At 43.2% G+C, this 26,947-nt stretch overlaps 1 protein-coding gene across 3 annotated transcripts in view; it reads right to left on the minus strand.

The window, feature by feature from the left end:
• Window positions 1–1,794: 1,794 nt before the first annotated feature.
• Window positions 1,795–26,947, minus strand: part of POR (cytochrome p450 oxidoreductase) — a 374,224-nt gene continuing 349,071 nt past the window's right edge. For all 3 annotated transcript variants that reach the window (XM_069226728.1, XM_069226727.1, XM_069226729.1), the window contains one exon: window positions 1,795–4,858. In XM_069226728.1, coding sequence (XP_069082829.1) covers window positions 4,714–4,858 — 145 coding nt within the window. In that variant the 3' untranslated portion in view covers window positions 1,795–4,713. The remainder of the gene's footprint in view (window positions 4,859–26,947) is intronic.

Here is a 26,947-nt window from a genome sequence, read left to right on the forward strand (position 1 = left end):
GGGATCTTTCTTGTCTATGGGTGGACAAAGAGTCTCTTTTTGCATGCATCAACCTCCTCCTGCAAAAGCTAGAAAATCAGCTAGTCCAAGCCATTGGACCGTGCGGTCAATAGGGGCCTTGTCAGACGTTGAAGGGCTCTTAACAGTTCTCAAAGCTGTCAATGCTGAGTAAGGTTATTGCACCAAACTGGGATTTGGGGCCAGCAGGACTGTCGGCACCAAAGATGTCCGAAGCTTGTAGGGGGCCTGTAGCCCGGATGAAGGGAGCGGCATTTGCTTAGAGGACTTTTGTCAGTGCACATCTTGGCCAGCAAGCAGTTGTGAACTGGAGACCTGTTGCTGGGCCTTCTGGGCTCGATCCTTGCTCGGTGGTGCTCTGTCTTTGCATGGTGTTGCTGTGCAACCACAGACTGGGAGACTGTACCCAGGCCAAGACTTCAGGTACATCTCTGGTTCCTGCTGCTCCTCAGCCTCGGATCAGGAGCTGGCTTCAGGACAAAACTGAAGAGTATGTGCTCCAGACAGGCCGGCCTGTGATTCCGCTTTGATGTTCCATCCCCTGAAAATTTTGGTGGGGTGTCTCCTCCGTATTGTATTCTCTGTCATACATGTCTTCGATAGCACCAATAACATAGGGTTTTCTTAGAGTTGGTGGTGAGGCAAGCTTCGTATGCAGCCTTGTCCTGTGTGTGAGAGACAAAAGTAACAGTTGATGGTGGTCAGTCCAAGAGTATTTGGAGTGGCACTTGGGGGAGTATTGAAAGCGCATCCTTTCTATCACTGTCCTTTCATTTTCACAGTGGAGACATTGAAAATGAGGGTGCAAGGCCCCCTGAGATGCAAGGCCTAGAAGAGGGGCATAGAATCTGTCCAAAGCCTGTGAACATGAAGATCAGTAGAAAAGACATATGCTGAAAGTCTTTCCTGTGCCAATGGGAGAGGACAGGTTGAAGAGGACCAACAATGAACACCATGAGGAGTTGACCTGGAGTGCGATCTGTAACACGTCTGAACCAGATGGCGGAAAATAACCAAACAATGGAACTGATGCCCATGCCCATTACCAATTATGGAAGGAGTTGATTTACCTAATAACTCGAAAGACTTCTTCGAAGGAAAACAAGTTGCATACGTCCAAGCCCAATATTAGACAGCAGGAGTATGCAGAGTATGTGTATTTAGAGCTACACATGCCATACGTGCAATGGTACTCTATTCCTAAGACCAGCTCATGATAAATGGATTTAAAATTGCTGAATAATTGCTCTCAGGAATCTCCCTGTGTTGCCTTATCTGCACCCAGATTCCTAAGGGGGTACTGGGTAGCCCCTGTCATTGTTCTTCTGCCTTTACATGCTTCTACATGCTTTATGTGTAATAACAAGTCAGTTGAAGTTAAAACTTTGATGAAGTGAAGGGTATTAGGTGGCTGGGCAACTTTGAAAGCTAAAAGGAAGCAAAATCTTAAAGAGAAATCCCAGGGTCTGGGCACATGCATGTTTGTATGAGGTGTAACCATACATTTGAAGGGACAGAACATCAAAAAATCAGTGCATGAAATACTATGAAAACCGTACAGAGCTCAAACGTGTGGCTAATACCTAACAGTCGGCCAGCGTGACTAGGAAATTAACCTTTATTCTGCATGGGAGCATAACTTATTTACTTAAAGATTACATAATTTGTGCACTTTTCACACTTCCTGTTTGAAGGGTATTAGTCATCCTTTTAGGAGGAAAACAAAGAAGAGAATACACAAGAAGCTGAAGACTGAAAAAATGCCCAAAAAGACAGTTACAATGTAGAAAATACTTTATTTCAACTATCAAATTTAGGCTACCATTTGCATTGGACATCCAGGAGATCATTTTGAGTCCTTAAAGAGCCACTGAGAGTAAACAAGAACCCCCATTTCAGAAATAGGAAATGTTAAAAATCCAGTGAAGTACAAAGTGGGCCGAAGAGTGCTAGCTCTACCCCAATGAATCGTTATGCACCACAACCACTGAAGTCCCCATCTGCTATAGTCAAAGGCACTAAACCAAAAAGTCCATAAGGTCTGAAAGCATAAAATGACTCCCAGGACCTGGGATGTGAAGGAAGGATCCCGCTTTTTTTCCACAAATGCATGTTTAGCAATAAAATAAACACATTTTGGTACCTGGTCGACTGTGTATCCAGCAGATTACACTTGCTTTGGACCATTTTTTAAAATCACCAATTGTATCTGCAAGCGCCAGATTCCAATTAATTTGATGAAACAGATTTTCTTAAAAGAGGGCATTCGCTAGAACACCACAACTATAGTCCGATACTGTCAACCTGAACCATTGCTAAGACCTGTTTATTTACTTTGTCGTTTTGGGACAGATCCACTCACACCAAGGCTGTATTAAACGTACGAGAGTACAAGGGTAGACTTGGTTGCTTCGGTTTTTGTAAACACAGCAGCCCTGTAATTTGGTAAGCCACAAGGAGGATGACAGGCAATCGTAATGCAAGTAACTGTAGTGTACCTGGAGCTTTGCTCTTGCCAGTTCTTTCGGCAACTACTGTCCAGGTACACCTAATGCTCGGACCACCTGCGTCTTTACAACTCAACTATTTTCCCTTTGAAAAATATTTTTTGAAAACTAACAGTGCATACGTTCTGCAACCATACAATTATTGGGCTACTGCAATCCAAACCATTGATCACCTTTCTGAAACCGGATCAGCCCCCTAGTACGCTCCCTCCATCAGCTGCATCCTTTTTCCATCAGAAAAACAGGTACTAGGACCTGCTCCTATTCACAGCTCCAAGAAACACAACAGACTGAGCTATAGCCACAATGCAGCACCTTCTCCATTAGTGCTCACATTTTCAAGGTGCTGCACCAGAGAAGAACTCAAGCACTTGCTATATTCTCTAATGCGAAATGATGGAAAACAATATACTTTATTCAAGGTTCAAAGGTATAGTTAAAATTATTTACATTTATTGGAAATAGTACTGTGCAATATTTAATTGTTTTTTTCTTATGACATATTTCAAAAGTTAACTATTAATTTACATTAGGCATTAAAAGCATTTTGGAACACCAGGGATTTCCAGAGAAAAGAACACGATTAAGGGAAAGTGCAACAGTGGCTTCTATGGCTGCTTAACGTGCTCCCAGCCACTGATGGCATGGGCTCAGAGAAGCTCTGGAACTTGCAGCACATTGGCAGCAGTTTCCTGCACTGGAGACCTTTGATTTCGAGGTGTTAAAAGAAACCCGATGAACCCCCAGTGAAGCACTGGCAGTGACAATTCACAAGGCCTACGCAGTCGTGGTGATTAGCAATCTACTGCCCAGAGGTGTGTCCTACAAATCAAATAATTCAGAGGCATCCAATCAGCTGGACCGGTGTTCTACACGATACGAGCATCTGTCGCATAGGAAATAGACAGAAGGTATCCACTTGTCACAAGGAACGAAATGGACGCTCGGTTATATTTCTACAGTCAGTCTGCTCTCAAGTCAAGCTGACAGTAATTTCAATGTCCCAGCTAAGTAATAGTGGATGAGATAAATTATATGTTTTAGTTAGTTGAACTTTTTGTACACAGACACACAAACAACAATACTATCCATGAGACACATGGTACACAATATGAAGGCCATCATTGGGCTCAAATGGCAAGATGTCTGGTAGTTTAGTTGTTTGGGCTCTGGTAGAGTCGATTTTTGCTTTGTCCCTTTCGTGATGTATACTCGAAGAAAAGGGGCTATGCCAGGGTGAAGGACTGACCGAAAAGAAGCCATAGGAAGGTAAGGACAATAGCTTTTGAGGCAGCACACTGCACACAACCTACCCGCAGAAATATCTCACTAAGGTCAGACGTCTAGCTGAGCTTGGCTGAAGGTGCGCTCGTCCAATTCAGAGAGACAAACGCAGACTGGTATTTTGGGCTAAACTACCCAGGTACTAGACAGACGCTAGTGCAGTGATGGACACAAAACACATGTAGACGTACAAAGATCAATCACATTACATACTCACAGCCCACACAGAAAAATAAATGCTGCTCTCCTTACAAGGGTTTCATTACTTTGTTGAACCAATGAGAAGGTTACTTCCGAGGTTCTTTTTTTTTTTAAACAACTTCAGTATTTGATGTGTTCTCTGCAACCAAGACAAGTTACTACACTTCCGTCAGAGAGATTTTGGCAGCAGGTAGCACAAACTGGAATACGAGATTTATTTTCCTGTGAGCATTCCATTAATAAGGACAAAGGGAGTTTAGGAGACGCAGGGGTGAACAACCGTCTCAGGCCCCCTACAACTACAGATCTGTGGAGGTACGGGGGGAAATGCATCTCCTGACCCTGTACAATCCACAAAATGTAGAAAGGTAAACTAGATAATATTAAAACCTTCCATGATTTTTTTATTAAAATGTTTGTGTTCCTTGTTTTTAACCTTGGAAACCATAGTGTAGTCAAACAAACTGAAGGCTAGCACTTAAGGAATCCAAGAGTGGTTCAGATTAGTAATTATAAAGTTCATGCCTGCTACTCCTTCCCAGAAAGAAGTCTAAAGGAAGCCACCGCCTGCTATGATAAGCCAAGGGCGGATGAGAGAAGACCATCGAGTTGGAATGCATCCCACGGTTGTAATTCTCGTCTGTGTATCGTCTCCATGTGAGTTTCTTCAGTGGCCAACAGGAAGGTCTCCACCAAGATAGTTTTAGCTCCAGACATCCAGGGAATAACGGCCCTTTGTCATTAGTTTCTTAACGTACTCCACAGCCTGAGCATGCTCCAGCTTTCCAAACTCTGCCACAATTTCATAAAAGGTGTTCTGCACATCACGGGCCATGTACCGAGCGTCACTAAAAGCAGAGAGAAGAGTCATTCAAAACAATGAGTGCATTCCATTCATCAGTCCATTTACATGCCTATTACAAGAACCATGCTCTCCCCATACTACTAAGCCTTGCATATAATCTTTCATGTCACAATGTACCCCTTAGATAATGTTTATATTGACTGCATTGTCAGGTGTGGCCTACACATAGAAACACATTGAGAATAATCTTTCAAACCAATAACATCAGAGTCCTCCCTGTATTTACATATCTTAAAAGCAATGTGTCAGACGATAAGGATACATTTGGATTTCAGTCTCACTTTAGGGACCAGAGGTATGGCTCACTCTACAGCCATTTTGAGAGGCGGTCTTACTAAGAGGGACCATTCTAATTTTAGAGCTTGCAAGACAGACTACAGAGCAAAGCATTTGGAATTTTCTTTTTCCAAGTTTGGAGTTAAAACAAAATATATAAAAATTCTGCTTCAGGAGTCACAGAATATTTACTCTAACAATTATTTCAAAAAGCATTGTGTGGCTAATTCATAATATACATAACCTGATACAGAAAGGCCATACATGTTACAGCTAGAACACACATTCGGTCCACTGGAACATAGCAGCATTGATACTTTACCAATCTTGTCCTTACCTGGACAAAAACTAGTTTTAAAATAGATTTTCCTTATAGTTAGGAAAAGCTGTACAAACACACTATGTAAACATGGCCAATGTCCAGCTCGATATTACCAAATTCTTATTTCTGTAGTGCAGTGTAAACCATAACAATTTGAGGGTTCAAAGTTAACATTCGTGACATGCAGGATCAACAACTACATTTTCAGTTTACTTACAACTTCACAAAAAGCCTCAAAAACCTTTAGCTTAGTGTCGGCATGCACAGTACATTCAGCAATACAGCACTTTATAGTCTCGTTCTTGCAGATGATATGTAATTGGTAGTGCTCCAGCACTGATAATAAGTAGGTAATGCTTCCTATCCTTTGCCCTGCTTGGTATGTTTCCACACGCAGAGTATACATAGAAAAAAACCTGTCCTGCCGCTCTAAGATTTAAACAAATAGTTCAGTGTAGTTTCACCCATCTTTGTCCCCACAGAATTTTTTTTTAACCAAACTCCATCCTAATCACCTCTTGGGGAGTACCTTATCTCAAACTAAAATTATTCAGAAACTCAGAGCAGTCAAACATTTCATTGACTGAAATATTTACTTGCAATGTAACTCAGAACGTATCTATTGTTTTTCAAAACCACTTAACACAGAAGAACAGGGAACATAAACAAACTCAAAGTGAAGTCTTCTTATTCAGGCCTACTTTTTGAGCTTTTCCATGCAAATAACTGAGGTTTCCAGGAGAGATTATTTTTGATGGACTCCTAAATAACCATATCCTTTCACACATTCAATTTTACCTCCACTTATAAAGCATGACAGGGCATTATTTCCATTCTTGAATATCACTGGTTCTGTCTGTCAGATTAATAATAAGATGATTTAGTTAATTAGATAAAGAGTAATAAAAAAGATGTTGCAATCCAATTGCGGTAATTTGCATTACTACATGGTCATGAACAGTCTAAAAAAAAAAAAAAAAAAAAAAAAAAAAAGGAATAGTTTCTTACCTGTAACTCCAGTTCTCTCGTAGGGGTATTTCCATGATAGCCATAAGCACTGAATAGTTCCGCACGCCTGTGGGGACCCCAGAACCCCGCAGGCATGCAGAACTATTCAGTGCTTATGACTATACATGGAAATACCCCTACGAGAGAACTGATGTACCTAGAGCTTTGGTAGAAATGTATTTTTAGGGTGAAGGATGTACTCCATTTTTAGTGGGTATCTTATTAAAGAATCCAACTTGCTTATTCATTTAAACCTGCTCCAGGTGTCCTCCTGTAAAGCCATTGAGGTCAGTCAACCTCGGCCAATTTGTTCTGTAATCTGCTTGTCAATTTTATCAAACGTAGTGTTAAAGCAGATATAACAGCTAAATTGCCTACAAGCTGGCTGTTTTTTAAAATCTTGTTTGTAACAGTTGACAAGTGAGGCGCATTATCATGGACACTCACCTTTCCTAAAACCGATCCGTACGGATGTAAATACATCTTTCAAATCAACCGGTTATTAGCAAATACAAGAAGTGCTTGCACAAATCTTTCCACATCAAGTAAAGAAAGTATAAAATAGTTTGTTGGCTTTCTTCCGTGTCCAGGTTTATGAAATGGCTCAAGTGTGCTGGTGTGCTCCCACAGTGCACCCACACCATGTGTTCCGGGATGTCACCCCTAAATACAGAGAACAGCACCTGAGTCCCAGTCAAACACTTATGCCTCCAGTGACCACTTGTGAGTACTGTGCACAACCTTTAATCGACTGTCAATGCAGAATGGAGATCCAATGTGGAATGGACCTGTCACTTTAAGAAGCTGTAATTGTTCAGTGGCAAAACCAATTTGTGTTGTTTGGCCTTAATTTAATCGTAAAGTACTTCTTGATTTTACCAAATTTGTCCAAGAGCTTTACTTGGTTGTTTCTTGGTGCAAGTGTTGCAATGGTACTGTTAATCCTTAATACATTCCCTGAAGTTGCCCTCAGTCTGGGCACTGTGCTACTAAGAGGTAGACAAAACTGTCTGAGAGAAACACTGTTTAAATGACTAGGAGTTAGTTTTTGCACATTTGTGGTAGAATTTGCCCTACTGGGAAACCAAGCTTCTTACATTGGTTAAATACAATTTTTAGATCCATGCCAAAGAGAATAGGTCTATTAAACGTAGCCACATCTATCTGAACCACAACAGCCCCATAACCTGGGCATGCTGGGCTCTCCAATCCTGAGTTAGACTAAGCAGAATTCCCGAGTACAGAGCTGGCAAGGGTAGACAACATTCATTAGGCCTTGCCTGTAGAACAAAGGTCAATCATGGGATGCTGCCTATGTGAAAGATACCCGGCAGAAAAAACATGATATTAAAGAGAAAAACATCAACAATCTCTTATATAATGAATGTAAGAAGGGTGAAGAGATCATGAATGACCACACAAAATCACAAAACTTAACTCTTATTTTCCTTACTGATGAGGGCAGAATGATAGTTTAGGCCTTCATTTGACTTAGACATTCTCCAGTTATCTTCAACAATCTCTGAAATGGGGCCTCAAGGATTGTTGTAACCAGCTGCACATTTGGGAAGGACTTAGTGTGGAAACATAGTAGGGATTGAACAACCACTGCTACTTACTACCATGTCTTGGCACTCAACTCAAAACACCACTACACTAGGTGAAGACGAGGAAGTAAATAGCACTTTTTCTTGCTATATGCCTGGGAGAAGCTTCTTGGCCTACCCCTCCCCCCTATTTGACAGAGACTGTGGGAGTAGTTCTCAAAAGGTCGAGAAAGCTGAACTCCAATGGTCTATTGGGAAATTCTGAACAAAAGAAAAAGAGGGCACCTTAGAAGACTGAACCAGCAGGCCTAAAAGGAATGATCTTTCGTTCTTCAGTTGGCAGAGGGGTGGAGGTTGGGGGGGGGGGGATTTCCTCTATGACCTTTATTAAGGAACTCGAGGAACTCCTGACATTTTCAGAACTGTGGGTGCATCCAAGGAGAACTTGTAAATCTTCTGACAAGGTTGCAACTCAATGTTTTTACGTCTGGAAGACCTGGATAAGGTGCCCAAGAAAGGTGCAACCCTAGGCATGAAATATGCCTTCATCACTAATGAGTTAAAAGTACAGACGTGCCACATGTATATAAGAGTGCAATGGCTAAAATTTGATAACTGGCAAAGGTACACGAATGCAACCACACACGAGCTCAATGAGTGGGTCCAAAATGGTACGTTTAATGCTTCACTGACCCGTCCAGGCGGGTGGTTATTGCGGCTCATCAATGTTTTGTCACCTCCTTGGGGGGTTTCCGGACTAGTAGGCCAGACCCTCGCTATATATCACCAGAACATGCTGACAGTTACGACGTATAGTGTAGGAAAATTGTGCCAACAGGGGCTAAAATCATCCTCACTAGATGCGGTTAAGGAACACCTCAATCTCTTGTCTAACAACACTGACTTACTAGATTTTTTGTCAGGCCCCAAGATACCACGTAGGAAGCGCTTCTTGTATGAAGTATACAATGAAATATGAAAACTTTCCCAACAAGAGGCTGCAGCCCGGTTAAGGCAAATAGATCAGGAGAATTTGAAAAAGGCATTAGCTGTTGTGGATAATGGGATTCACACCTTGTCCGACCGGATATATACAATTAATAACATAATTTCTTCTGCTATAGACATTATACGATCTGATAGGTCTTCCTTATATCATGGACAGAGTCAGACCAGGTCCATTATGCAGTTGGGTTGGACACTTCAAACACTGAAGGCGGGTCGCGTTCCATGGCAGCACATCAGTGCCAGAAAAATATTTTTTTCCTTTAATTTGACGCGACAACAACAACTAATGGCTAAGAAAGAAGCAACTTATGTCATGCTGAACATTGAAAAAATTGAACGATTGCCTTTTACCGTGGCCGAAAATCCTTCGGCAGAGTGGTTAATACACAGGGTTATTAATCTGCCTATTTCAACATTACAATTCACTTCTTGTTTGAAACACGTTCCGGTAGGCAGATATGAAAAGCTGGGAGATAGCTACATCCATGAGGTGTGGGAGCTTCCCTTCTCGTACAAATGCGTCAATGGCATGAAAGAGGTCTTTCTTAGCGGTAGTGAATGTGAAACTTCAGTCAGCCATTCGATGATCTGTAAGCAGCTGTCCTTGCATGGCGCGTGTAATGCCTTGGTTGCAAACTTGGCTTGCTATCTGAAGGGAGTTCCAGTCCCCTTGATTAAACGCACGTTCCAGGTGCTTTCAAACGGCAGCTACGTCCTACTCAATAGTGAAGACTGTTGTGGCATGCGGGCGGGAAATAAAGTTGTTACATGCTGCGGGAACGTGTTGTTTCCCCCCACTAACTTAAGGGAGGTAGCTGACATCTGGCCTCATATTGCCTCTTCCAAGGTGAATTTTTACAAGTTGAGCAGACTCAAGGCTTTGTTTCAGAAGCACGTGGCCCTTATATCTGCACGCAAGACTTCCGCGCTTTAAGTGGCAAGGTCGTCGGCAGAAATACAGTCCCTGTTAAACACAAGCTTTCCGAGACACTTCGGTGAACTCGTGGGACGTATATTTAATGCGTCCAGCACGGCTGGATTAGCACATTTTTTCAAAGCTGTTGGTATTGGTTTTGTTCACACCTTCTCCTCTATATTCGGTTTGATACCTTCATCTATCCACTCAATTTTCTGAAGTATTTTTGGGGGATTTCCAATAACTCTGGCTTTATTAGCCGGCATTTTGCTGTTGCAGTTCTTTTTCCGCAATGGCTGTCCCGCCGCAACAAGGACAAATGAAGGTGCTCCCATCAGCACAGCTGTGTCTTGAACGCATGATGCAGTACTTTGGAGCAACACTCCTGGAATATTTGGGGTGTGACTGGTCTGTCATTCAGACCAGTTTTGGATTGTGTGCAGCCCGTGTTTCGGTGCCACTGGTGCTCTTTCGAACATGCACTGGAAATTTGTCTTTCACAGCAACGCCCCTTAGTGATTGATGCTGATCTGTTGATGTTCTCGTTGAGGGATCCTTACCAGACATGCGCACTACGGCTGAGTTTGCTAAGAGAAGCGGATTACGAGCTACCCTTCCTGGAGGAAGTTAACATCGACTCATTTATGGGCACTGCACGGGATGCCGCCTTGGTTGATACTGAGGCTATGGAACATACCTGCTCCTTGGTCGTTTTTGGCACGGATTTTCTGGTTTTGTCATCTGCCAAAGTGGAAGATCTCTTGCTTTCCATGACTTGCGATTGATTCGGAACTGTTTTAAATTGACATTTTCCCTTTGAATTTGTCTCTAAGCCACATGCTCATTTTTAAATTGTCGAGTAATATGCTTGTGTAATTTCTTAACTTGTCAAAATTAAGTAGGGTTTTACATATTTTAGGTTAGGGTATTTTAGCTTTGGCTTGAATCACTTTCTACTGACAAGGGGAGGGTGTTGTGTAGCCATTTTAAGTATAGCTCCATGCACGTTAGTTTAACATACTAGGCTGCTGTGCACCTTACCCTAGATACATTTATTCAGCTTCGCACTGTTATTTTACAATACCCAGATTTTATGGTCTTGTTTTAATTTCTTCTATCACACTGTTTAGCTTAGTTCAGCACTGTGTTCTCAAACAATGCATTCTAGATCAGTGGTTCCCAACCTGTGGGCCGGGGACCCCTGTGGGTCCGCGAAGCCTCCTCAGGGGGTCTGCGCTGCTTAAAAAATTTAATAATATTAGGTCCCAGCTATCAGTAATGACTCCTTGGGGGTCCCTGTGTTCCAATAAGGATTCAGTGGGGTTCCCCGGGCTCCAGTATTGATAAAATGGGGGTCCACAGAAGTCAAAAGGTTGGGAACCACTGTTCTAGATCGCCCAGTGCTTTAGTCAAGGCTACAGTCTGGTACATTGCCGGTAAACGTGGTAGCAGTTTAGTCTTCAACATTCGTAGAAAATACACATCCTTACGTAGGGACATTTTCTTAGAACATCTATTGTGTTAGTTATAAAAACACTTTCTAGTCCTAGTACACGTCAAGAGGGAGATTCCAGCCAGGGAACCACAACTGTATGCTGAATGCCTTGTTGCAGATGCTGACGCAGATTACAGGCCTTTGCTCAGGTATGAGGGTTGATGTCCTCTCGGGGGAACCTGAAAGGCAGGCTTAGAGCTTAACATGCTGTGCTCGAAATATAACTTAGAGAGAGAATAGCCCATAGACACTAGAGGCATTATGATCGCCTTATTCTTGTGTTTCACTCTCCACTTCAGAGTCTTCCAAGCCCTCTTGCCTCTCCTGCAAGAAGAGCTGCAATAACCAGAACTACAAAACACAGTAATATTAAAATAGTAACGATGAGAGTCCATTAGAGTTCAGACCACCTAGGAGAGTATTCAGCTGGGGGTAACAGGCAGGTGCTGCAGGAATAACAATATGTTGTAATCCGCTTTGTTTTTCACCGAGCAAGTCCTTTGTTTCTAGGTTTATGTGCCTGCTGAGCACCTCCATGCATTCTAATGGAAGTTTTAGGTATCCAAATTCTATGACTTCAGGAACCAAATCAATAATTTGAGAACACTAGGGTTTGGATGCCAGATTTGACCTTTGTTTTGTGTTAACAAATCCGGTCTGTTTGGAAGTTTGGAGTGAGGTACTACCAACAGGTCTAGAAGTGTGGTGTACCAATGCTGTTGTGTCAACGTTGGGGCTATGAGTATCATGGTGAGAGATGTCTGATGTAGCTTGTTGACCAGAAAGGGAAGTAGTGGGAGAGGTGGAAAGCGTAAGCAAATATCCCCGACCAGTTGATCCATTGAGCTTTGCCCTTGGATACAGGATGTGGGTGTCTGGATATGAAGTTTTGGCATTTTGCGTTTTTGCTTGTTGCAAAACTATTTCTAGTGTTCCCCACTTTTGAAGTACCTGAAAGTTAATCTCCCATTCGTGAGTCTGTTGGTGGGTCCTACTTAGGAGATCCGCCAACTGATTGTGTATTCCTGGAATGTATTCTGCTAATAAATGAATGTGATTGTGGATTGCCCATTTCCATATTGTCTGGGCTAAAAGGGACAGTTGGGACGAATGTGTCCCGCCTTGTTTTTTGAGGTAATACATGGTTGTCATATTGTCTGTTTTTATCGGAACAATCTTCTGTTTGAGAAGGGGTTGAAAAGCTTTTAGGGCAAGGAATACAACTAATAATTCTAAAGGGTTTATGTGAAAATTTATTTGTTCCGAATCCCATTCCCATTGAATGGGAAGGCTGCTGAGATGAGCTCCCCAACCTATCATTGATGCATCTGTTGTTATTGTGGTCTGAGGCACGATCTTGAAATGACCCCTTCACTAAATTGGTAAGATTCCACCACTGAAGGGACTTGTGCGTTTGGCATCCACCAACACTAGATCTTGCAATTGACCCTGTGCTTGAGACCACTGTTGTGAGAGGCACTGTTGTAGTGTCCTCATGTTGAGTCTTGCATGTGGTACCATTGCTATGCAGGATGCCATCATTCCTAGGATTCTCATGATAATTCTTACAGTGTATTGTTGATTTGGTTGTATTTGTGGTATGAGATTTTGGAAAGGTATATCCTTTGTGTATTTGGATATGCTAGGGCTCTTTGCATATTTAAAATAGCACCTAGGTAAGGTTGTACCTGTGCTGGCTGAAGATGAGATTTTTGGTAGTTGAGAGTGAACCCTTGTGTATGTAAGGTCTCTATTACATATCGAGTGTGTTGTTGGCATAGTATAAAATTGCTTGAATTTATTAGCCAATGGTCTAGATATGGAAAGACATGTATGTGTTGTCTTAGGTAGGTGCTACTACCGCTAGACACTGAACACTCTTGGAGCTTTTGTTATGCTGAATGGCAACACCTTGAACTGGTAGTGTTTTCCTGCTATGACAAACCTGAGGTATTTTCTGTGAGCTGGATGGATGGGTATATGGAAATATGCATCTGAGGTCTAATGCAGTCATGTAATCTTGTTTTTGTAGTAGGGGAATGACGTCCTGCAGAGTTACTATGTTTAAGTGTTCTGACAGGATATATAGATTTAGAGATCTGAGGTCTAGGATGGACCTGAGAGTGCCATCCTTTTTGGGAATAAGGAAGTATACTGAGTATACTCCTGTTGCTTGTTGAGAATGTGGGACCAATTCTATTGTTTGCTTTAGTAGTAGCGATTGCACTTCTTCTTGTAATAGAACATTGTGTTCTGGGGACAGCCTGTGGTAACGTGGAGGAATGTTTGGAGGGGTAGAAATCAATTCTAGGCAATAGCCATTGCTGCTAATTGACAACACCCAATGGTCTGTGGTAATGTTTTGCCAATGAGAGTGGAATTGCTGCAGTCGTCCCCCACAGAAGAGGTGTGGGGTTGAGGGATGGTAAATAAGTCACTGTTTGGATGGTGTAGTGGCTTGTTTTGAGGTTTGGAACTTTCCTCTGTTTCTAAAATGTTGGCCTCTGTAAGACCCTCTAAATCCCCCTCTCTGGTATTGCTGCTGCTGCGGTCCTTGCTTTGCCTGGGAGGTAGAAGCCTCAGTGGATTGTGGCTTGAATCCTCCTCTAAACTGTTGCCTGCGAAAGGAGCCTCTATATGGTGCTGTGTATAATGCTCCCATTGTTTTGGCAGTGTCTGAGTCTTTCCTCAGTTGTTCATTGACTGTATCGACTTCAGGGACAAACAAATGCTTTTTATAAAATGGCATGTTGAGTACTGCCTGCTGGATTTCTGGTTTCAAACTAGAAGAACACAGCCATTCATGTCGTCTTATAGTAATGGCAGTATTAACACTTCTGGCTGCTGTATCTGATTATTGTTAATAGTCTGACCCTCCTCTACAATCTGATGTGCCCTTTTCTGATGTTCCTTTGGGAGGTGCTGTAGGAGTTCTAGCATCTCATCCCAGTGAGATCTATCATGTCTCGCTAGCAGGGCTTGCGAGTTTGCAATTCTCCATTGGTTGGCCACCTGTGTGGCCACTCTCTTGCCAGCAACATCAAATTTCCTACTCTCCTTATCAGGGGGAGGACCATCCCCTGATGATTGGCTATTAGCCCTCTATCTAGCCACACGCACTACCACAGAGACTGGAGGAACTTGGTGTGTGATATAAACAGGGTGTGTAGGAGCAGGTTTGTATTTTTTGTCAATACATGGAGTAATTACTCTAGCTTTGACTGGCTCACTAAACATTTTATCTGCATGTTTAACCATACCAGGTTACATAGGAAGGCACTGATATCTAGAGTGGGTGGAGGATAGAGTGTTAAACAGGAAATCCTCTTCTAGGGGTTCAGTATGCATAAGTACCCCATGGTAAGCAGCTGCCTTGGAAACAACCTGCGTGTATGCAGTAGAGTCCTCTGGTGGAGAAGGATTGGAGGGGTATAAGTCAGGGTCATGGTCAGGAATAGGATCTGGGTCGTATAGATCTCAAGTATCCACTGTATCACCATGCAAATACTCTGAATGAATTGGTAAAGTTGGTGGGTTAGTGGGTGGGGGTGAAAAGGAAAGCTGTGGTGAACGAGGGGGAGAACTAGGGGCAGGTGCTGGCTTCTCCTTCTGTTTATACATTTGTGCTGGTGGTTGAGCAGTGTCTAATTGTTCCTGAAAGGCCAGCTTCCTTTTGGTTTGCAGAGGAGGTGCAGTAACTATTCTGCCAGTCTCTTTGTGGATGTGAATTCTGGATTGTCCCTCATCCATAACCTCCAGGATAGGCTGAATCAGTGTCCTCATCAGAAGGTCTATAAGATTTTTCATGCAGTGATTACAAACTCTGTTTGACATGGCTCGAAAGTCCTTGGTCTTCTGAATAAGAAGATTTTTTCGGTTCCGAAGATGGAAGCTTTTCCCATCTGGAAAATGGAGTCTGTTGTTTCGGCTCCGAAGCAGGGCGTTGAGGATTCAACTCCGAGGAGCGAGGACACTTACTCGAGTCTGAGGCAAAACTCTTTACAGATTTACTTGACTCAGATGTCGAAGGAGGAGTGGCCTTTTTCAGCGCCGAACCCGAATGTCGGTCAACAAGAGTCTTTTTTCGGGTCAAACCATGGCCCTCTGACAGTGGTGTACCCTATGTCTTTGATGTTTTTTTATATGTGGGCGTAGGGGCAGACTTACTCACATGCTGTCCAGCAGTGATAGGCCTATCCTCTTCTGATTCTTGTTTGGAGTGGGTGTCTTGGATGGAGACCGCTGTCTGCGCTTGTTCTTCCTCCAAGATGTCGAGATGTTCTGGACTTTTAGGTGCCATTTCCAATCTTCTGGCTCTCCGATCATGCAGGGTCTCTTGGATCGAAACGATCGACAGGCCTCACCATCTTCTTTGTTATTGGGAGAAAGACACAGATTACAAACAAGGTGTTGATCTGTGTAGGGAAATTTATTGTGACACCGAGGACAAAATCGAAATGGAGTCCGGTCCATCAGGCTTCGACGCGGTAGGCCCAAACAGGCCCGAGTCAGGCGCACGTGCCCAGAAGGGCAAAATCTAGTTTCCAACTGTACTATCGGTTCGAGGCTAGGTAGAAACGCGATTGAAACAATACCGACGATTAAGGGAGTTTTCAAAAGTTTTTGATTCGAAATCTTGGAGCGAGAGAACACACGTCCGAACCTGACAGCGGCAAAAAAAGAATCTAACAATGGAGTCGATGCCCATGCGCAGTATGACCAAGAGGAGGAGTCACTCAATCCAGTGACTCCGAAAAGACACCAGATGGCGGAATAGTGCATTGCATGTGTATCTGTGTATAAACATATGTACAGTAGTTTTAGAAGATCACTACGACGACTTAAGCCTTCCGGGGAGGAGGGATTCCGCATGTGAATCTACAGCGCAGCATGCCACAAACCGATATCTATGAGGTAAGTAATATTTTCCTTTTGATGGCATGTGTGGCTACACCTTCTTTGAAAACGAAAACAGCAGCTCCAAACAGAGGGGCCCAAAAACCACTAGTCTCCCGTTCCCCGTGGTCTTCCTTGTTCTCGGCCGTATTTGCATGGCATTTTGACTCTTCTGCATTAAGAAAAGGACTATTTCAGTTTGTATTTGATACATGTCTGCCTCATTTCGCGTGCCTTGAGAAAGCCCCGGCTTATATATAGCCAGAGGGGGCGAAACACGTGTTGGCTGATCCTCTCTTCTCCTTTGGTCATCATCTTTGGACCTTGGATCTTGTACTTTGTCCTATTAATCAGTGACTTTCTGTATATTTGGGACTATAATGCCTGTACAACAATAAAATTAATTTGTACCTTCATATTCTCATGAACTTCTGGAGTGGGACTTCACCTCTTTTGTATACCTTCTTTGAAAAGACTGTAAAGCAGCCCCCCTCCAAGTAAGCGGTGGCTAGCCTGTAGGAATTGGAGTAGCTTGAAAAAGTTTCCTGAGCATTGCCTGGCCAACATTTACTTGTTGGCTAGCTAAAACATCTACACAATAGTGCTTAGTAAATGTGTGTTGTGTAGACCAAGTAGCAGCCTTACAAATATCTGCCATTGGAATGTTTCCTAAAAAGGCCTGGTAGAGTGTGCCCTAGGAGATAATTGGTGTAGGTAATGGTCTTAGTTTTCAAATAAAAAGTTTGAATATACTTGACTATCCATCTAGCTATTCCCTTTTTTGAAACTGGATTGCCTTTGTGAGGCACTGAAAATGCTACACAAAGCTGTTGAGAGTTTCTAAAACCTTTAGTCCTGTCAATGTAATACATAAGAGCTCATTTAACATCTAGTGTGTGGAGAGCTCTTTCAGCGACAGTCTGGCTGTGTGAAAAAAAAAAAAAAACAGGTAATTGGTTAATGTGAAATGGTGAGACTACTTTTGGGAGAACAGTAGTGCATGTGTTCAAATGTGGACCCATAAGTTTAGTAAGGAGAATATTAAGGTTCCAAGCTGGAGGAATTCTGAATGGAATAACCCTCTTTAGTCCTTCCATAAACACTTTAATTACAGGAATTCTGAACAAAGAAATATGTTGTCTGTTTTGGTAAACGAAGTCTAATAGATGAGTATGCTAAATTTGCCTTTTGTAAATGTAGCAAATAAACAATATCTTGCACTGATGCTTTGAGTGGATCAATGTGTTTAGGTTGACAGTATCATACAAAACCTTTCCATTTTACAGCATAACACTGTCTAGGTATAGGTTTACGAGCCTCTTTAAGAATGTCCAGACATTTAGAGGGAAGTTGTAAATATCCAAACTCTACGACTTCAGGAGCCATATTGCAAAATTGATTGTTTTGGGGTCTGGATGTCTGACTGGTCTGGTCTGTTGGGGAGTCACAGACAGGTCCAATAGTGTTGTGTACCAAGGTTGACGTGCCCATGTGTGGGCTACAACGATCGTGGTGAGGGATGTTTGTCTACGTTTGCGAACCAGAAATGGAATGAGTGGGAGAGGTTAAAAATCGTAACCAAATATCCCTGACCAATTCATCCACAGAGCATTGCCCTTGGACTGAGAGTGTAGGTATTTGGACGCAATGTTTTGGTATTTTGAATTTTCTACGGTGGCAAAGAGATTTATTTCTGGTGTTCCCCAGAGGTGAAAGTATTGGTGGAGTTCCCATTCTTGGGCTTTTAGGAGGTCTGCAAACTGACTGTCCATTCTGTCCAACCGAAGGGCTCTTCATTCCCAGAGAGTATTCTTATATTGAAAAGACCTACAGGTGTTGCAGGTCTCTTCTTTATGTTACGGGACAAGCACAAGTTATACACCAAGTGTTGATCTGTGTGTGGAAACTTGAGTGGCATCGAGGAGAGAACCTAAACAGAGTTCGTTCCATAGCCCAGCATTTTGACAGAGTAGGCCTAAGAAGGGCGTGGACACCCCTAAGGGCATTGAACTGATCTCGATGCTAAAAATCGAATCGGTCAGTTAAAATGTGGAAATACAGGATCGAAATTCTACCCCGTTGTCAAAAAGATGGAAAGGAAAGCTCGAAAGAGACCAAACCAAGATCTACCAGAGCAAGTGGAAACACGTCCGAACCAGACAGCGGAGAGAAAGCAATCTAACAAAGGACCATCACCGTGAGGGGTCACTTGATCGCGTGACTCGAAAAGATTCTTTGAAGAAGAACAACTTGTAACACTCCGAGCCAACACTAGATGGCAGACTTATGAAAAGCACGGGGTATCTACAGCCACACATGCCATCAAACACGTGTTTAAGGTCTATGTGAAAATGACAAGCCACACTCATGCATAACATGGGGTGAAGTGACCATGTGTTCATGCTAAAGCAGAGGAGTAGCATCCCTCACAAGTTATTCTTACACTCCTAGGTCAGGTACATGGGCCTCCTGAGGATCGCGTGGATGCTGGCCACTCTTCTATCAAGACAATCTGATAACCTTTGTTGTGAAATACATGAGAAATAATTATTTAAATGTCCTCTGATAGGTATGCCCAACTTGTACTTAATTTATAATGTCTAAAAATCTATACAGTACATGAAACCCTGAAAGTGTAAGTTCATAACAGAGTACCTCAGTGTAAATCATATTGGTTGGTTGCTGCATCTAGAAATTGACGGAATATGTGGGATCCATAAAAGACTAAGAAAAAGTATGTGTGTTATGATCAAGTTGGCTGGATGATTCTTCCATGACAGGTCCCTGAAGCTGGACATTGATCATCAAATCAAGTACCATGTCAGAAGGTTGAGGCCCAGGTTAATATTGTGTCAACATCAGGACAATGCGCGCTCTACAGGCGACGAAAATGCAAAAACCCAGCCTTTATGCAAGAGCATAATTCATGCAATGTGTTTATATGCAGTTTGTTAAACTTTTGCATTGCAGACTTTAACCTTGAAAAACACTGATGATGTTTGCAATAACTGTTCAATTGCAAGGTATTGCTGCAGACTTATTGAGTGTGTTAGGGTGTGGTCCCTTTCTAGGACCTTCTAGAAGTTTTCTCTGCAGCATGACTGGGTGTGGTCTGTGGGCTGGGCCAGACTCTATATAAGGGAGCCAGCCCAGCTCCACGTGCTCACTATTCAGAGGTCCCGGTACACAGAAGCAGCAATTTCCTGAGCTCCTGTTCTGGAGGCCTACCTTGAAGTTCCAGGCCTGCACAGCATTATCTTGGTGATCCTAGAGCAGGGTGGTACACTCTAAAAAGACTCTTGAATTTCTGGGCCTATTCTTGAAAACTTTCAGAGTACGCGAAGCATTGCTTTGATGTTAATCTTGGTGTTCGGATTGGCAAAGGTTTGCGTGATCGTTTCATGGCATTTACATAATCCGGGTAGAATCGGCTGTGTGCGCGATTCATTTCCTGCATGACAAACTTGGTGTTCAGATCGGCAAAGGCTTGGGCGATCATTTCATAGTATTTACATATTCCTGTTGGAATGGACAGTGTGCGCAATTCATTTCCCACGTGTTAGACTTGGTGTTAAGATCGGCAAATGCTTGCGCGATCATTTCAAGACATTTACATGCTCCTGTTGGAATCAGCAGAGTGCACGATTAATTTCCCTCATGTAAAACTTGATTCCCAGATCGGTAACAGTGTGTGCAATCATTTCATGGCCATACAAAAAACATTGAAGTGTAATGTTATTTAATGTGCACATATTTATTTTGTGAAGATGAAAAATCCAAAATGTGACGTTCTTTGTGCATATTAGGTTCCTAGTACAATTCCAATTGTTTTGCAGGGATGGTTTTCAGACAGCCTTTAGTCCTCATGTTAAAAAGGCAGTGTTTGGTCTGAAGCAGTATTCTAGAAGGTTCTTGTATTTCTAGACATTATGTGACATGTTATGAAAAGTTCATATGAAACATTGCATTAACCATTCTTGATTCCTTTCCAGAGGCCTAGTTAAAGTCTAGTGCTAGGCCATTCATGTTCTTTCAGTCTGTTATTTCATGTCCCGAGTATCACAGAACTCTAGATTTAACAGAGTGTTATTTCATGTTCTGAGTATCACTGAACCCTAGATTCAACAGAAAGTTTTTATGAACCTAAATGTGATTTTATTCTGATGTTGTGTTGTTTAACCTTTTGCTTCCTACAGGTCTCCTTCCCAGCTGTTACCTACCTAATCCCCTTTTCCCCAATTGGACTCTCTTAGACTCTGTGACATTCTAGTCAGAGTATTGGAGCTGTCTTGTGGTGGACATGTTGGGAACGTGCACAGACTCCGAGGACCTGGTGACTTTGACAGATTGATAATCTTATCCCAAAATGAAGCATGCAGATTGATAATTGTGATGAAATCCACTGCTAACACGTACCCAAACTGTGACAGCATCTGTCAAAATATTATTTTTGTCAGTAAGGAAGGGTCCAATGTTGTCGCTGGCCTTCCTCTCAGATTATTAACATCCCGGTGTGCTCAGTGTAATGTGTTTTCTAAGAACGTGTTATAAAGCCTGCTAATGGGTTAAGGACACCACCTCTCAGGACATATATGTCTCTGTGAGCTCCATAATGCCGCACTCCCCAAGACCGAGTTATGAAGCGTGCTAGTACGCAAACAAAATTGACAGCCTCCGCCAAGCTTCTCATCACACAGTGAGTCACACTGAGTCACTCATTGACTTCAGTGTGCAATAAAATAATTAATGACAGCCCCCGCCAAGCATCCCATCGCACCGCATGTTACAATATCACTTCAAAGTAGCCGATCTGGTCACTCATAAAACTCAGAGTGCCCCAAGTCATTATGCATGAAAACCAAACTATGGTACTCACTTAACTGAAGAGCGCTTTGGTCAGTCTGATCTACCTCATCGCCCAAGCTCCCCAGAATAATTCAGAACTGTGAAGTCCTGGCATTTAGCCCCCATGTAGGCAGTGACTAGGAAATCGATGGACACAAAAAAGGACCCAAAAAAAAAATGGCGAATTGAAAGGAGGCGGCCATCTTAGAGTGTGTTCCCATCGGGGAGGGAAACTGAAAAAGGACTCGGAATAGGTAGATTTTCAAGAGTAACGTGGCAGCCATCTTTGAATATATCTTCCCTCAGCCTATAGGTATGGCAAAATCTGTAGCTAGGATAAGGCAATGCATCTACATATCTTGTGATATAAATTTTGTAAATCGTGCCGTAACACATAACACACAAAATACAAATAAAAATACAAATAATAGTAACCGGGGTGCGGTGAACTCAATCGCCTTCTTCCTATTCTTTGCGTAGGATGGAATTATGGTTATAGTATCAAAACCTGCCCATAAGGTAGATTCATCCGGAGGGCACGAGGATGGTGACTATCAAATAAGAGTAAACAATTCCTGTCTACACCGTGGCAGTAAAGTGAAGATGTTGATCTAGACCATGAATGAAAGCAATGAAATCAGGTACTTTCTCTTCATTGCCGCTCCAGATTATCAATATATCTTCAATATATCTACGCAACAACTTGATGTCAGTGGCAAATGGACTACCAGGGTCTAGAATGTGGCGCTTTTTAAAAGGCATACATGTACAAATAGGCCAAACTTGTGGCAAAAGTACCGCCTATTGATGTCCCTCGTATTTGGTGGTATCATTGGTTCTCAAACTCAAAGAAGTTTTCTTTGAGGGCTAGTGTCACACAGTCCACCACCAATGTGTCTAGGAGAAGCATATCTTTCACCGCAGACAGTGTAGCATCCTAGGGTAAAATGGTGTATAAAGCTTCAACATATAAACAAATCAATACATCAGTCAATCCCTGTGAATTAACCTGGTCCAAAGTGATTAACACATTCTTAATGTCTTTCAAGAAGGTTGGAGTGTGTCGTACAATTGGTTGAGGAAAGTGATTGCAAAATTTAGATAGAGGTTCCAAGACAGATCCAATCCCTGACTCTATAGGCCGCCCGGTGAAGGTAGCTTCCCTTTGTGGATCTTAGGTAAACAGTAGTAATAGGGTGTTAGGGGTTCCTGACTAGTCAGAAATGCAGCCTCTTGATGTGAAATTCACCCTGCCAATGCTGCTTCTGCTTAGATAGTCCGTTGGAGACTCTTGGTAAGATCCTTTTGGATCGATTCATAGGTAGATGAATCACTCAAAAGTCTTAGACATTCTGGTCTATATGACAATGTGTCCTGGACAACAACAGCTCCCCATTTGTCCGCTTGGTTGATAATAATGGTATTATTATCTGCCAGTTAGGTCAGTGCCCTCCTCTCTGTGTTAGATAAATTCTGGAATGGATGTTTCGGTTGGAAATTCTTGATGTCATTCCTGACTGCCTTCTCAAAAGTGAGGACCTTATAGGTACCATGCTTGAAGCTGGTGTAAAAGTTGAGGTGTTCCGTAGTCCTGTCTCCCTTCCACCACCATGAGGGTAACGCTTTGGGCACCTCTTCCGGTCCAACAAGACTGAAACTGTCAGACAGGCTTATGTTATTGTGCATAATCTGTGCTTGCCGGTGACAACAAAAATCAGCATTAGGGATACAGACAACAGTATAGTTAGGCACTCAGAGCAGCGGTACATGTTCTTTACCATGCAGAGGACTTTTCCTCCCAGCAAGGACCGAGCATGCAAACTGCTCTTCACATCGGTCCTTGCTGCCAAAGCAGTAGTGCAGGTTAATATGAGTAATGATGCCCAAGTTGCAGTCTTGCAGGTATCTAGGACTGGCGCATGCAATGCAGTGGTAGCTGCCTTAGCCATGGTGGATTGGGCTCTCAGACCTAGCAGAGTTTGCATCAGGCCAGAGTATAGCAAATCTTAATGCAGGACTGGCCACCTTAACAGGGTCCTCTTCTCCACAGCCTTGTCTTTCTTTGCTCCAAAGAACCCCACAACAGTTGATTGTAAACTTTTGGGGTGTAGCCTATTGAGCTTATACTCCAATTTTGAGTGGTGAGAGGGAGTAAAGAAATTATGCTAGAGTGAAGATTGAACAACTTTGGGTAGAATTCCACTGGAGTCCCCAGAATCAACGTGTCTGAAAAAAAGGTTGTGTAGAGCAGGTGCATCAAAAAGCGCCTGAATTTCACTCATGTGATGAGCTGACATAATCACAATGAGAAAGATGGTCTTTAAAGTCAAAGAGACACAGCAAACAGCTATGCACTTGATCGAAAGGTGTAAACATAAGAAATGTCAAGACCAACTTCAGGTCCTACTGTCGCTTCAAACAGTTTGGAAGTAAGCGGGTGTTAAACATTTAATAGATATCGGTGTTCACCATAAGACCTTGCTGGGCCAAAAAAAAAATGAAAGACCTCCTACAGCTTTCCTTATAAAGGGTTAGTACTTCAAATGCCCCAACAGGGCACAAACTTGTCAGAGTGCCTTGCATATAAAGATTTTGTATAAGGGTGTCTGACTGTAAGGAGGACTTCCACCACTTGAGGCAGTAGATGAAACGTTGTCAGTTCCCACCAGTCAATCTCCATGATTGTAGGTGTATGCTGCATAGATTTAGGTTAAGCACCCCGTCCTGTTGCTGAGACAGATGGTCGATGCAAAGTGGTAGCCTAATAAGAGGACAGGTGCTGATGCCCCGAGGTTCTGGATACCACACCCTCTAGGTCCAATCCAGAGCTACTTAGATGACCTGGTCCAGCCGTTCCGGTTCTTTGTTAGAATTCTGGGCAAGAGATGCAAGGATTTGAAGATTTTCAGAAGTCCTGTGTCCCATTCCAGTCAAAATGGATGTCCAAGAATGTGTTCTAGCTGGATCTTTCAACACTGCATTCGAAGATGGTGAAATTGTCTAGCTAGCGTTCTCTCCAATGCTGGAAGATGCTCTGTGCCGCCTTGGGATGTAGAAGTCACCCATGATCGACCAAGACACTGTCTGCTCAGTTTGTCTGCCTTGGCATTCATGGACCTGCCAGGTGGTTTGCAATCAGGAAAATGCCTTGCCGTTCCACTCATTTCCAGAGGCACAGAGCCTCCTGACATATGAACCAGTATCCCACTCTGCACCGTTTGTTGCAGTAACACATGCCAGTGGTTTTGTTTATGAGAATCTGCACCAGCCTCCCCTTGATGGATGGCGAAAAGCCCTTATGAGCCATGCGAATGGGCCACAACAAAAGCACAATGATGTGGAGCCAGCCCTCTGTGGGTGACAGACTAAAGTCCCCTGATCTCCCCTTCCACAGATGACCTCCCCAGTCCAGAAGAGACACATCTGTCACTACTCTAGCTCTGGGTGTGAAGGGGAGAGGGGCCTCATGCTGGACCAACTGGATTCAAGCTGCCACCATTGCAGATCTTGAGCCATCTCCTCTATCTTGGATGGCATCGGTCAGTTTGCCTTGATGCTGGGTGCACTGAAACTTGAAATTCCATTGCAGAGCCCACATGTGCCATCTGGCATAGCTGTTGAGGAGAATGCAGAGTGCTACGAGGCCCAGAAGCCTCGCAGTCATGATCCATGATAGAGCCTGAAACATCAGGGTCATAGCCTGAATGTCCCAGACTCGTGACAGCAGAGGGAAAGGCCTGAAATTCACATTGTACAGGAAAGCTACAATGAATGAAAGACTCTGAAGAACTTGGGTGGAATTTCGGCTTGTTGACACTAAACACCAACTATGTCCTGAGGCTCACTGGAGGCGATCCATATCAGACTGTGGTTATTCTGCCCTAACAGCTAGTGCTTGAGGTGGGGTAGTATTGATATCCCTGGCCTCTGAAGATGGGTCACAACAACATCACTTTTATTACCTTCTGGGGGCTGCTGGTGAGGCCAAAAGGGAGTGTAGCAAACGGAAAATGTTCCATTACTTGGCGATGCCTGTATCACCAGGCTTTGTGGCATAGGATGCTTGGTGAAAAACACTATTAGAATCAACGCGGTAGAGTCTTTGTCGCATGGGCAAAGGTTGACTAACTGGAGGGCCAAGTATGACTCAGACCAAGTGCCATGAGCAAGTGTTAGGGCGTTGCTAGATAGCAATAATCGCTCAAGAGGTTGCCCCTGATTCAAGGATCAGAGGTAATAAATTTGCTTAAATGTCAATAGTAGCACCTACCTACTCACTACAGATGCAGAAATGTCACCTTCCTCTGTTAGTGTCCACCTCATTCTCTGTGTCCAGACCCTCATCACTCTGTAAATATATATGGAGTCCTTTGTCAGAGTGAGAGGGAGTAGGCTGTCCATCTCATCATGAGCAGTGTCATGGGAAACATTTTGTTTACCTTGAACTTTGTTAATGTATGATCCGAATATGGCTTCTAGCCTCTGATAGCACTTGGCATTGAGTCAGAGGCCAAGAATCTGAGTCTAGTTGCATAATGACTGCCTGCGCTTTACAAATTATGTAGTGCAACAGAAGCCTGGAGTGAGCAGACGTTTGTTCTAGGTCGGAGTGTGGGGCTGGCACTATGGAGCCTGTGTTAGCAACGGACTGGTAAGTGACTGCCATGCACCCAAGAGCCAGGTTGGAAGCCTAGACCACTGGGGGAGGGACCACTGGCAAAAGTTCACCTGTGGCTCTATGGTGCTCGTAGTATGCCAGACGGAGTCGGGAGTGCCTGAAAGCACTGCAGCATAGTCTCTCTTAAAGGCTGCAATTTGCTGTGGGGTCATTGACAGGCCAAGAGAATTCAGGGCAATGGCATAATTTGTAGGACCAGGTTGGAATCAAAAGATGGTTGTGGGGTATGATCTTTAGACTGATGCAGCTGTTGGTTCTCGCTTCATTTTGAGTGGCGGGAAGTGGTCGACTTTGTTTAGCTTTCCTGCGCTTGTAACCCGTTTTCAATTTTGTATTACTGGAAGACTGAGTGGAAATAGGACTTTGTGCGGAACCACTCTCTTCAACAAGAGCGCATGAAGCACTGCAACTTGAAGCGGGAATGGTATTTCAACTGGATCTTATTTTAATATTCCGCAACGTAGAGTCTTACCTCCTGCTGCCAGATTGCTTTCGGGTGCCTGAGGGCACAATTTATTACATAACTTTGTTGGGTGACTAAAGCTCAAGCAGCAAAAACTTGTTGTTGGGTCCAAGTACCTTGAATCCAGACTTTTTTTTTTTTTTTTTTTCGGGGGAGACATCTCCTCTAGCACACTGCAGAAAAAACGTGCAAGATCGTCGGAAGACGACAAATTTTGAAGCAGCGACTGGGATAGGCACTGAATGGTGCGGAAAAAAAGGAACTGATGTCAGTGTGCAGGGGTGGCACTCACATGCAACTCCACTCCATCACTTACGGGCCACAGGGTGCCATCTGAAAGCATGTGCAGGCATGGCCGAAGAATTCTCAAATTCAGTGTGGTGCCTGGGTGTAGTCTAAAGATGACAAATATGCTATTAAAAGTGTTAATAAGAAAAAAGAGAGAGGAGAAATTAACTATGATTGTGGGAACCTGACAGTGTGGATTCCCCTCCCCCAACTGCCTGCTATCAACCACCTAGACCTGTACAATTAACCTTGTTAACCATCCTCAGAATAACCACCCTACCCAAAGTTTTCATGCTTAAGATCTGACTTGCATTGATGACTGCATACGGC

Source organism: Pleurodeles waltl, chromosome 3_2, assembly GCF_031143425.1.
Source record: "Pleurodeles waltl isolate 20211129_DDA chromosome 3_2, aPleWal1.hap1.20221129, whole genome shotgun sequence".
Classification (NCBI taxonomy): domain Eukaryota; kingdom Metazoa; phylum Chordata; class Amphibia; order Caudata; family Salamandridae; genus Pleurodeles; species Pleurodeles waltl.